The 13,401-nt window shown below is 43.4% G+C and overlaps 1 protein-coding gene and 1 pseudogene across 1 annotated transcript in view; both read right to left on the bottom strand.

The window, feature by feature from the left end:
- The window catches only part of LOC124754405 (SEC14-like protein 2), a 306,366-nt gene that overhangs the window by 80,406 nt on the left and 212,559 nt on the right, over nt 1-13,401 (bottom strand). The window contains exon 4 of the mRNA XM_047249026.1: nt 597-714. Coding sequence (XP_047104982.1) covers nt 597-714 — 118 coding nt within the window. The remainder of the gene's footprint in view (nt 1-596; nt 715-13,401) is intronic.
- LOC124722597 lies at nt 11,998-12,115 on the bottom strand (annotated as a pseudogene).

The following is a 13,401-nucleotide window of genomic DNA, read 5'->3' as shown; positions in this document are numbered from 1 at the left end:
CCCAGTTGAGCCCGTGTAGGGTATGATGGGATAATAAGTGACTTGTGGAACTTGTCAACTAACATTTTTACAGAACTACACTAACAGGTTGAGCAGGAGAGTATTCGCCATCTGTACGACCGACTGGGTGGCACAGTCAGCGCCTGCATTGCCGCCTCTGGTGGTTACAATACGTACTACTATGGGTGTTTCGGAATGGGTCGATACCCGGTTCCTCAGAACCGCTTGTGCTGTTAATCTGTAATTGTAACCATTTCATGCACTCCATCTTGAGTAAATTGGAAAACTCTAAAAGGGAGTACTAACTCCTTTCTGGCAGTGTATATAATCCCTTTATCAAGTCATAGTATCTTGTCAGCGAAATGACAAAAGAAATATAAACAGGAAACAGTGAAAGTCAATCGAAACCGTAATGATGTTGACAATGATTCATGAACTCGTTGGGATATGTGAAGGTATTTGCGTCGTAAAAGGTTACACTAAAATATTAAGATGTATTTCTAAATGAGAGAAAATCATGATAGCTTTTTAAATGAATCTGAGCATTTCAATCCTCGCCAGTTTCGACAAACACGGGGAAGAGAATGTGTTTTCACCTGGAGCTCCATCCTTGTCGAAACCCGATATCCCAGACGGGTAGTATTTTTTCAGCACCTCCGGTGGCTCCCACGACTGAATGTTATCCGCGTCCCAGCGTTGCCTCCATTGCAGCGACTGCAACAAACAGTAAAGAAGGTAAGAGCAATATAATTCGAGTAAATGTGACTAACTGCCTGCCTACGTAGCCGACGCTGTTTACTGCTCTGAGCACTATGGGACTTAACAGCTGAGGTCATCAGTCCCCTAGAACTAGAACTACACTCCTGGAAATGGAAAAAAGAACACATTGACACCGGTGTGTCAGACCCACCATACTTGCTCCGGACACTGCGAGAGGGTCAGCCAGTTTGCCGTGGCATACGGAGCTCCATCGCAGTCTTTAACACTGGTAGCATGCCGCGACAGCGTGGACGTGAACCGTACGTGCAGTTGACGGACTTTGAGCGAGGGTGTATAGTGGGCATGCGGGAGGCCGGGTGGACGTACCGCCGAATTGCTCAACACGTGGGGCGTGAGGTCTCCACAGTACATCGATGTTATCGCCAGTGGTCGGCGGAAGGTGCACGTGCCCGTCGACCTGGGACCGGACCGCAGCGACGCACGGATGCACGCCAAGACCGTTGGATCCTACGCAGTGCCGTAGGGGACCGCACCGCCACTTCCCAGCAAATTAGGGACACTGTTGCTCCTGGGGTATCGGCGAGGACCATTCGCAACCGTCTCCATGAAGCTGGGCTACGGTCCCGCACACCGTTAGGCCGTCTTCCGCTCACGCCCCAACATCGTGCAGCCCGCCTCCAGTGGTGTCGCGCCAGGCGTGAATGGAGGGACGAATGGAGACGTGTCGTCTTCAGCGATGAGAGTCGCTTCTGCCTTGGTGCCAATGATGGTCGTATGCGTGTTTGGCGCCGTGCAGGTGAGCGCCACAATCAGGACTGCATACGACCGAGGCACACAGGGCCAACACCCGGCATCATGGTGTGGGGAGCGATCTCCTACACTGGCCGTACACCACTGGTGATCGTCGAGGGGACACTGAATAGTGCACGGTACATCCAAACCGTCATCGAACCCATCGTTCTACCATTCCTAGACCGGCAAGGGAACTTGCTGTTCCAACAGGACAATTCACGTCCGCATGTATCCCGTGCCACCCAACGTGCTCTAGAAGGTGTAAGTCAACTACCCTGGCCAGCAAGATCTCCGGATCTGTCCCCCATTGAGCATGTTTGGGACTGGATGAAGCGTCGTCTCACGCGGTCTGCACGTCCAGCACGAACGCTGGTCCAACTGAGGCGCCAGGTGGAAATGGCATGGCAAGCCGTTCCACAGGACTACATCCAGCATCTCTACGATCGTCTCCATGGGAGAATAGCAGCCTGCATTGCTGCGAAAGGTGGATATACACTGTACTAGTGCCGACATTGTGCATGCTCTGTTGCCTGTGTCTTTGTGCCTGTGGTTCTGTCAGTGTGATCATGTGACGTATCTGACCCCAGGAATGTGTCAATAAAGTTTCCCCTTCCTGGGACAATGAATTCACGGTGTTCTTATTTCAATTTCCAGGAGTGTACTTAAACCTAAGGACATCACACACATCCATGCCCGAAGCAGGATGATACAAGTGACTATAGTAGTCGCGCGGTTCGGACTGAAGCGCCTAGAACCGCTCGGCCTCCGCGACTGCATGTTGGTGTTGTTATGCTGAACCTGGAGTTAACTGGCTCGAATTCTAGAGACGCAAGAAATGCGCATTGCCAGTGTTTGGCCTACTAGGCATACAGTTCCTATCAAGAGATTGCTCGCCAGCGTTTTGGTTCAATCGTTAACGTCTCTGCACTCATGAAGTCAAGGAATATGGCAACACTGATGATAATGAATCCCTTGAATGGCGACACTAAACTTGACGTCTCCTTTGTGCTGTAACACTACTGGCCATAGAAATTGCAACAATATGAAGGTGACATGCAGCAAATAGCAAACTGTCGTGAAGTGCACCACATGTTTGGTGGTGCAAATGATTACCATTTTAGCACAGCTACACAAAGCAGACGGTAGTAACGCCATATACGTTCTGTACATAAAGAAAAACTGCTCAGCAGTTTATTTAGAAATGACGTTTCAGTATTGGTTGTTTGTGAGAAAATCGTGTTATGTCTAATATAGAGAGCAGGAATACCTGTCAAAAAAATGTTCAAATGTGTGTGAAATCTTATGGGACTTAACTGCTAAGGTCATCAGTCCGTAAGCTTACACACTACTTAACCTAAATTATCCCAAGGACAAACACACACATCTATGCCCGAGGGAGGACCCGAACCTCCGCCGGGACCAGCCGCACAGTCCATGACTGCAGCGCCTTAGAGAATACTTGTCATAATTCGTCAGCGGTAGGCTCGTGCCCCGCAGAGACTGAGGTTTATCGTTCTGCGATTTTTCCGTTTGTCGCGATCCTATGACTCACGTGAATATGGAATCCAAGGGTTCAGAAGTGCCATACTCAACTTCACATAGTATCTGAACGGCTCCTCGCGACTACTACCCAGAAAAGACGTGCGCTGATGTGACAAAAGTAATGGGATATCGCCTAGTGTCGTTTCGAACCCCTTTTTGGCCTGCTTAGTGCAGCAACTTACCATGGCATCAAGTCGCTGGAAGTCTCCTGCTGAAATACTGAGTCATGCTGCCATAACTGCGAAAGTGTTGCGCGTGCAGGATTTTGTGCACGAACTGACCTCTCGATGATGTCCTACAAATGTGTGATCGGTGACCACGTAATTCGCTTGAATTCTATACAATGTTCTTCAAACCAATTGCGAACAACTGCGCCCTGGTGACATGACGCATTGTTATCTATAGAAATTCCATCTTTATTTGGGAACATGAAGTCCACGAATGGCTGCAGATGGTTTCCTAGCAGCCAAACATAGCCGTTTCTAGTCAATGATTGGTTCATTTGGACTAGAAGGACCCAGTCAATTCCATGCAGGCATAGCCCACACCACCTTGCACAGGGTTTTATTGACAACTAGGGCTCATGGCTTCGTGGGGTCTGCGCCACACTCGAACCCTACCATCAGCTCTTACCAGCTGAAATCTGTACTCATCTGACCAGGCCACTATTTCAAGTCGTCTAGGGGCCAAACGATATGGACATAAGAGGCGCTGCATGCAATGCCGTGCTCCGACTCGGGTCGGTCATCTGCTGCTATAGCTCATTAACGCCAAATTTCGCCGCACTGTCCTACCATATATGTTCGTCGTAGGTCTCACATTGAATTCTGCGGTTATTTCATGTAGCGTTGCCTGTCTGTTAGCACTGAAAACTCTATTAAAATGCCGCTGCTCTCCGTCGTTAAGTGAAGGCCTTCGGCCATTGCGTTGTGCATGATGAGAGGTAATGTCTGAAATATTGTATTGTCGGCACACTCTTGACACTGTGGATCTGGGAATATTGAATTCCCTAACGATTTCCGAAATGGGATGCACCATGCGACTAGCTCAAACTAGCATTCCACATTCAAAGTCAGTTAATTCCAATCGTGCGGCTCTAACTACATCGGAAACCTTTTCACAAGAGTCACCTCAGTACAAATGACAACTCCACCGGTGCACGGCCGTTTTATATCTTGTTACGTGATGCTACCGCCATCTGTAGCGTGCATATCGCTACCCGATGACTTTGTCACCTCACAAGGGAACCTCCCCATCGCACCCCCCTCAGATTTAGTTATAAGTTGCACAGTGGATAGGCCTTGAAAAACTGAACACAGATCAATCGAGAAAACAGGAAGAAGTTGTGTGGAAGTATGAAAAAATAAGCAAAATATACAAACTGAGTAGTCCATGCGCAAGATAGGCAACATCAAGGAGAATGTAAGCTCAGGAGCACCGTGGTCCCGTGGTTAGCGTCAGCAGCTGTGAAACCAGCGGTCCTTGGTTAAAATCTGCCCTTTAGTGAAAAATTTTAATTTTTTATTTTCAGACAAGTATTATCTGTCCGTCCATTATGTTTTCATCACTTTTTTGGGAGTGATTATCACATCCACAAGAAATCCTAAATCGGGCAAGGTAGAAGAATCTTTTTACCCATTCGCCATTCGACAACATATTCCTGTCATGTGACGCACATGCCGTCACCAGTGTCGTATAGAATATATCAGACGTGTTTTCCTGTGGAGGAATCGGTTGACCTATGACCTTGCGATCAAATGTTTTCGGTTCCCATTGGAGAGGCACGTCCTTTCGTCTACTAATCGCACGGTTTTCCGGTGCGGTCGCAAAACACAGACACTAAACTTATTACAGTGAACAGAGACGTAAGTGAATGAACGGACAGATCATAACTTTGCGAAAATAAATAAAGTTGTCACTCGAGGGAAGACTTGAACCAAGGACCTCTCGGTCCGCAGGTGCTCACGCTAACCACGGCACCACGGCGTTCCTGGGCTGAGATTATCCTTAATATTGCCTATCTTGCGCATGGGCTACTCAGTTTGTATATTTTGCTTATTTTTTTCATAGTTCCACACAACTTCTTCCTGTTTTCTCGATTGATCTGTGTTCCGTTTTTCAAGGCCTATCCACTGTGCCAACTTATAACTAAATCTGAGGGGGGTGCGATGGGGAGGTTCCCTTGTCAGTGTACACAATCTGATCTAAAGTATCAGAGCACCCCTAAGTAATGCAGAACTGACTACTTGATGTCATGAGAGGCGGACCCGCTAGTATGCAAGAACGCGGGGAGTGCTGTGTTTCAATACAGAACCAGTAACAGCAGAACGGGTAGGTCAGTGATTTCGAAAGTGGACTAGGCACAAATAACGACTCAAGTGCTAACATTAAACTAGTGTAGATTGGTAATTAGGCTATTACAATAGTGCGCACATACTTTAACTTACCATAACGCTAGCGGACTATTCAAAAGTGGTTTTCATCTTCTTTCTTGTTACAAACTTATCGGTAATTAGAAACTATAATTAGAAACTATCACCACAGCACAAAAGCAATAAACTGCAGCACTTACATTAAATTCAACTGCAGGTAAGATCGGAACTAATTAACAAAACTACAACTGAGCTACAGAACGACCAAGAAAATACAGTAACTGGTTTTGGCTAGTTTAAATTTATCTATGGCTTTGTTGACTATCAATAGTGCGTAACCATTTTTCGCCATCTTATTGCAAATCAAAATATCTTTCTACACGGCAGCTAGGTCGTGTGTAGCTTCGTTACGTAATTTGGAGGGGGTGGTGTGGTGTGGTCGGGACGCCCCCGAACGCAACCTTTGTCTATGTACTCGCTATAGTCACAAACTATGGCGGGCGAGTTTAGGCTAGTTCTGCGCACCTACATAATGCATTCTCCGGCAGCCAATCACCGTTCAGTAGTATTCTGAGCGCTCTGCTCTGAATGTCGTACCCAATGCAAGCATTAAACGTGATCGTAGCAAGTTATTTAGTGAATTTTTATTCCATTTATTGCAAGCTGTCGTGGCTGATGATGGTGGTAAGCGACAAATTCTACACAAGAAAGTGAGACACACAATTTGCATGATACGCGTTTATATGAATTGCAAAACACATATATGCGCGTGCTGAACTGTCGCTTGGAACCGGCAACAGTGCAATCGCAGTCCGTTTCTCGACCTGCGCGAACCGCCATCGTTCGTGGATCGGACTATACCTTCTCTGGTTTCACCTCTCGAGGAAGAAAGGGCTGCTATTCCTCTCGACATACAGGAACCTTGAAACTGACCCTAGCAGAGTTCAAGCCGCCATGAGGGAGAAGATTGGGAACACTCCATATTACTGTCCAGTAGTACATTTGATCGGATGGTGAACAGCATGCACAGCTGTGCAAGCTCGTTCAGCAACGTCATGTACTTCCAGCCTTTGGGCAAAGCAGTAGATAGACTTAGTAATTTTCATGCATGTTCAAGATATTTAAAAAGTGTTGAGTACACAGTTTATCTTAAAAAGATTTTTTCAAGGTGATTTGTCTACAGAAGGAAATATTTTAAGATCCACTTTTTTTGTAATGTGTTTCAATTATTTCACACAATAAATCTGAAATTAGAGGAAACTCACTTAGCAGCATCGAAACATCTGAAACTATGAGTAAATGAAGGGAAATAATTTTTAACAGAATTATAGATAATTTAATAGGTACGGAAACAAAACTGCTATTTGAAAAACTTTTACATGAGGCACAGATAAGCTATTTTTATGGAGTGTTTTTGAAGTATATCGAAAAAGAAATTGATTTCAGTGATGGTAATATTCTTAAGCATTTGCATGTAGTGAAACTTACTCATGAATGGAAATCCAGTAAGAGTCTTACCTTTTTTAGGATTTTTGAAAAATTTTAATCTTTGTGATTTTTATGAAGAATTCTGTAAATGTAAATTCACTCTCAGTGAAATGTGTGAACTGAATTTTAAAAGCGTAGCGAGTGAATGAGTTTATACTTTCAGTATGTTTCCTAAATCAGCACTACCAAATATGTATACGTTCATTTTATTTGTACTAAATATACCAGTATAAAACGTCTTCGTTGAAGAATATTTTCAATAGTGAAAAAGGAATGGCGTGATGAAAGACCCAAGTTCCTCAAAACTTGTATCATCAGAAACTGATGTAACGTCGAATTATATGAGGGCTATCCAGAAAGTAACAGATGTTTTGAAATAAAAAAATTAACAATATGGGAAAAATGAATTTTATTATATACATTTTAAAGGTGTACTCTTAAGCTTTTTTTTTTTTTTTCAAGATAATCGCCATTGAAACTGAAGCACTTATAACTCCGTATTACAAATTCTTCAATACCATCTCTGTAGAAGTTTGTCATCGTGTAGGAGGAAGGCAGTAGAACGCAGAAGACCCTGGGCTGTCCCATGTCGCCGCCACCGTCAGTAACAAGTTTCCAGATGCTGAGATTGAATGTAATAAATATCGCAAGTTCGAGCATTTCTTAGCTATGAAATCTTTTTCGAGTATCAGATGCTCACGATATTGACACAGTTTCCATCCGAAGGAACAAGTCCGTAACAGTAACTGAGGACCATCAACACTCTCATTGTAAAAATGTATTTAAAATCGGGGATTATAGCTAAGTACGTCGATCAATTCATTACGCACATTAAGGTAAATACACTGCCGAAGAAAATAGTTCACATGGAAAGACAATGGTGATTTTGCTCCAATGAGGGCATAAGCCATCTGGAGGATGGTTGATGTACTGATCATCCGCGTCTATCGCTATCCTTTAATAGGGTAGGGCGTCAAACGAGCCGACTTGGAGCAGGACAGGCCCCACAGGACATTTTAATTTCCACTGTCTATGCTTTTACAAATAAATTCATAAAACTTTGTCAGCATGACCAGGAAAGATTCAGGATTCATATTCGTAGCAGTGGAAGTTAGAAAACATAACAAAATAATTTTTTTACATGTGAAATTTCATCATTTTTTCATTTACTATTGATTGCCTTTGTTGCTATAGGTACACTTTTCTTCATAAGTAAGAGATTCTTCGATGAATTTTGCAGGGCGCACAAACCATACTTACATGTGTATGAAACTCTAGAATTTACCAAATCTATTAAAAACTTTGGTAAAAATTCAGGTAATTAACTATAAAATTTGAGTTTTTTCTAATGAAGTTTAAAATGTAACAGCTCATTCATTTTTTCATAAATTGAATAAATTCTAGAGTTTCGTACACCTGTAAGTTTGGTTTGTATGGTGTGCAAAATTTATCGAAGAATCTCTCTTACTTATGAAGAAATGTGTACCTATAGCAACAAATGCTGCCATTAATAAGTGAAAAAAATGATGAAATTTCACACGTAAAAAAAAATTACTTCGTTGTGTTTTAGAACTTCCACTGCTATGAGTGTAAATTCTGAATCCTTTCTGGTCATGCTGACAAAGTTTTATGTATTTATTTGTAAAAGTATAGACAGTGGAAATTAAAATGTCCTGTGGCGTCCCTCCTGCTCCAAGTCGGCCTGTTTGACGTCCTACTCCCCTTAACAGAGAATGCCCACAGCCAGAAGGCTCATTGTGGCGCAAACGTGTGAAACAAGCAGGCAACTATGCTACGGTGACGCATTCGTGCTGCCAACAGTCAAATGAGCGGAGTTTGAAAGGGGTCAAATTGTGGGCTTGTGAGTGGCGGGATGGTCCTTTCCGAGAATTGCTACGCTAGTTGGACGTGCTGCGTCAGCAGTGGAACGACGCTGGTGTCAGTGGTCACACGAACATTCCCACACCCGTAGACGAGGTTCTGGCCGACCACGCAGCAAAAACGCCCGCCTGGATCATCGTCTTGTAAAGACAGCAGTGGCAGACCGTACAGCTACCACAGCATAGATAAAAGGGCTTGTGAGTACACACTACATCTCACATCTACGTGATTACTCTGTTATTCACAATAAAGTGCCTGGCAGAGGGTTCAATGAACCACCTTCAAGTTGTCTCTCGAACGGCACGCCGGAAAAACGAACACTTAAATTTTTCTTTGCGAGCCCTGATTTCTCTTATTTTATCAAAAAATGGTTCAAATGGCTTTGAGCACTATGGGACTTAAAACCTGAGGTCATCAGTCCCCTAGAACTTAGAACTACCTAAACCTAACTAACCTAAGGACATCACACACATCCATGCCCGAGGCAGGATTCGAACCTGCGACCGTAGCGGTCGCGCGGTTCCAGACAGAAGCGCCTAGAACCGCTCGGCCACACCGGCCGGCTCTTATTTTATCGTGATGATCATTTCTCCCTATGTAGGTGCGTACCAACAGAATGTTTTCGCAATCGGAGGAGAAAACTGGTGACTGAAATTTCATGAGAAGATCCCGTCGCAACGAAAAACGCCTTTGTTTTAATGATTGCCACTCCAATTCACGGATCATGTCTGTGACACTATCTCCCCTATTTCGCGATAATACAAAACGAACTGCCCTTCTTTGTACTTTTTCGTAGTCATCCGTCGGTCCCACCTGATGCGGATACCACACCGCACAGCAATACTCCAGAATAGGGCGAACAAGCGCTGTGTAAGCAGTCTCTTTAGTAGACATGTTGCATCCTCTAAGTGTTCTGCCGATGAATCGTAGGCTTTGGTTTGCTCTACCCACAATATTGTCTATGTGATCGTTCCACTTTAGGTTATTTGTAATTGTAATCCCTAATATTTATTTGAATTTACGGCCTTCAGATTTGTGTGACTTATCGCGTAATCGAAATGTAGCTGATTTCTTTTAGTACTCATGTGAATAACTTCACATTTTTCCTTATTCAGGGTCAATTGCCACTTTTATCACCATACAGATATCTTATCTAAATCATTTTGCAAGTCGTTTTGATCGTCTGATGACTTTACAAGACGATCAGTGACAGCATCATCTGCAAACAATCTAAGACGGCTCCTATGTCGTTAATATAGATCAGGAACAATAGAGGGCCTATAACACTTCCTTGGGGAACGCCGGATATTACTTCTGTTTTACTCGACGACTTTCCGCCTATTACTACGAACTGTGACCTTTCTGACAGGAAATCACGAATCCAGTCGCACAACTGGGACGATACTCCGTAGGCACGTAGTTTGGTTAGAAGACAGTTGTGAGGAACGGTGTCGAAAGCCTTCTGGAAATCTAAAAATATGGAATCAATTTGACATCCCCTGTCGATAGCACTTACTACTTCATGAGTATAAAGAGCTAGTTGTGTTTCACAAGAACGATATTTTCTGAAACCGTGCTGACTATGTGTCAATAAATCGTTTTCTTCGAGGTACTTCATAATGCTCGAATACAGTATATGTTACAAAAGCCTACTGCAAATCGACGTTAGTGATGTAGGCCTGTAATTCAGAGGATTACTCCTACTTCCCTTTTTGGGTATTGGTGTGACTTGAGCAATTTTACGGTCTTTAGGTACGGATCTTTCTGTGAGCGAATGGTTGTATATAACTGTTAAATATGGAGCTATTTTATCAGCATACTCTCAGAGGAACCTGAGTGGTATACAATCTGGACCGGAGGCCTTGCCTTTATTAAGTGATTTAAGCTGCTTTGCTACACCGAGGATATCTACGTGTATGATTCCCATCTTGGCAGTTGTTCTTGATTGGAATTCAGGAATATTTACTTCGTCTTCTTTGGTGAAGGAGTTTCGGAAAACCGTGTTTAATAACTCTGCTTTAGTGGCACTGTCATCAGTGACTTGACCGTTGTTTTCGCGCAGTGAAGGTATTGATTGCGTCTTGCCGCTGGTGTGCCTTATGTATGACCAGAATCTCTTTGGGTTTTGTGCCAGATTTCGAGACAGAGTTTCGTTGTGGAAATTATTAAAAGCATCTCGCATTGAAGTACGCGCCATATTTCGTACTTCTGTAAAATACGTGTCAACACGAACTGTTGCGAACGGGTTATTAGCAGTTGGACTACGGGCACGCACACCTCTTTCCCGTCTTCCACTCACGCTACATCATCGAAGCCCAACAGGTGCCGTCAGGAGGTGTTTCTGGAGGGGACGCTAACCAGCGTTCGGTGTGTACAGGATGTTGCTAGACGGATTCTTTTGCTGTTCTTGCAACAGGAGAGTGATGTGCAGTTCAAACAGGATAATACTCGCAAATACACTGCCAGTGAAATTCAGTGTGCTCTGTAAGAAGTGCGGCAACTTCCCTGGTCAGCACGATGCCCGACTTGTCTCCAATCGAGCGTGTGTGCGATATGATGGCGAGAGAAGAGACTCGTGCGGCCGACAACTCTTACAAAACTGCATGGTTAGGTCGAGGAGTCGTGACATGACGTATCCCAAGTCAGTATTCGCTATCTGTACGATCGACTGGATGAAATAGTCAGTGCCTGCATTGCTGCCCCTCGAGGCTACACCATGCGCTGATATAGGTGTTACATCATGGTTCGATACGTGGTACCTCAGAACCGCTTGTGCCATTGATCCGTAAATGTAATCATTTCATGTACTCCATACGCACAATTGCAACAATAGATGTCGATTTCTTTAAAGTCAGTACCGCCATTAGACTGTTGTTTATTTACAGTGTTTCATTTACACTTACACAATCATGATTTCGGCTTGAAAGTGCCATTATTGTTTCCTGAAAGCGGGTTAGACAATAACAGTGAAATACTTAACAAGTGATGAAACCGTATAAAAGCACTCCGTCTTCAGGCCACGAGTGGCCTACCGGGACCATCCGACCGCCGTGTCATCCTCAGAGGAGGCTGCGGATAGGAGGGGCGTGTGGTCAGCACACCGCTCTCCCGGTCTTTATGATGGTATTCTTGACCGAAGCCGCTACTATTCGGTCGAGTAGCTCCTCAATTGGCATCACGAGGCTGAGTGCACCCCGAAAAATGGCAACAGCGCATGGCGGCCTGGATGGTCACCCATCCTAGTCCCGGCCACGCCTGACAACGCTTAACTTCGGTGATCTCATGGGAACCGGTGTGACCACGGCGGCAAGGCCGTTGCCCCGATATAACCGTATAAGAATTCATATTTGTAATGCTTACTTATAAGTGTTATAAATTGCTAAGATGGCATACTGTCGTATTAAAATACACTATTAGACACATTGTCTAAGAGTCGATATTTCTGGCAGAGCCTGCTGCTTTGTTTCATTACTGAGTACACCATCTTGACTGAATTACAGTTGGCCAAGTGTCAAATTGTCTTAGCCAAAGAAATTCCTGTTACAAGCAGGTGACCTTTTTTAGGCTTTGGACTCCGTGTCCGCTAGGATAGGAAAGGCTATGAGCAATTTATTTTCTTTGGTAGTTGTTACATCTTTGCAGTACCTGTTTATCTCCGTACAAATGAAGTTGCCTGCTCATAAACATAAACAGTAACAAACCTCTCAACAATGTTCGCTGCATCCATAAATATAGCAGTCCAGCTAGTCATTGACGTTGTTTAAAGTACATTTTAGTAGGTAAATATACAGCTTTGTACGTGATATTAACACATGGCTAACTCTAAGTTGTGTAATTTAGTCTCAATTCAGAATTAATACAATACAGTGCAATTACTTATTCTACTCACTCATTAATTAACCAGTGAGGTTTGAAGCGATATTTATCATGTACGTGTCATCAGGCGTGTGAATCCTGTTATATGTGGTGGTACATTACTTAGGAATAAGTGCAAAGAACACAGACAGGTATGTGAAACATGTCATGTACATACAAGCATTTAAGCAAATAAAAGAATCAAAAGATTTCATGTTAAACAGCACATTTAAATTTAACATAATAAAAAGGGTAGCGATATCCTCGTATTTGTTAATGGTTGATGAGATACAATTACAAACGTGAGTGCACCGTGGTATTGATACATATGGCTGTAATCTTGGTGCTATAAATCTTATTTATATGTTACAGTAGTGACATCTTATTTATATGACGTAAAAATGACATAGTAATGTTAACAACTCAATCAGGTACCACATATGAAAGCCCCAGGTGGGTTAATTCCTATTTCGTAACAACAAAGATAAATGTAGCATTATTGATCATAGATACTTCTTAAGGGGATACAGAATCGGATTTTGGGTTAAAAAATCGAATTTTTTTTATTGGCGTATTATATTCTGCCATGTTTCCTCTTTAAAATGACGTATCATACATAGCTCTACTACAATTATAACTATTTTATTTTTATATATTTGTGAGATCGGGTATTGCACTTTAGTTATACACGTCTCTCGTGGCTGACCATGAACTTTTTGGCAGTACCTTTAAAGTGACATGAATTCAAATA

This window comes from Schistocerca piceifrons, chromosome 1 (assembly GCF_021461385.2).
Source record: "Schistocerca piceifrons isolate TAMUIC-IGC-003096 chromosome 1, iqSchPice1.1, whole genome shotgun sequence".
Classification (NCBI taxonomy): Eukaryota; Metazoa; Arthropoda; class Insecta; order Orthoptera; family Acrididae; genus Schistocerca; species Schistocerca piceifrons.
This window is presented reverse-complemented; position numbering and strand designations above follow the sequence as displayed.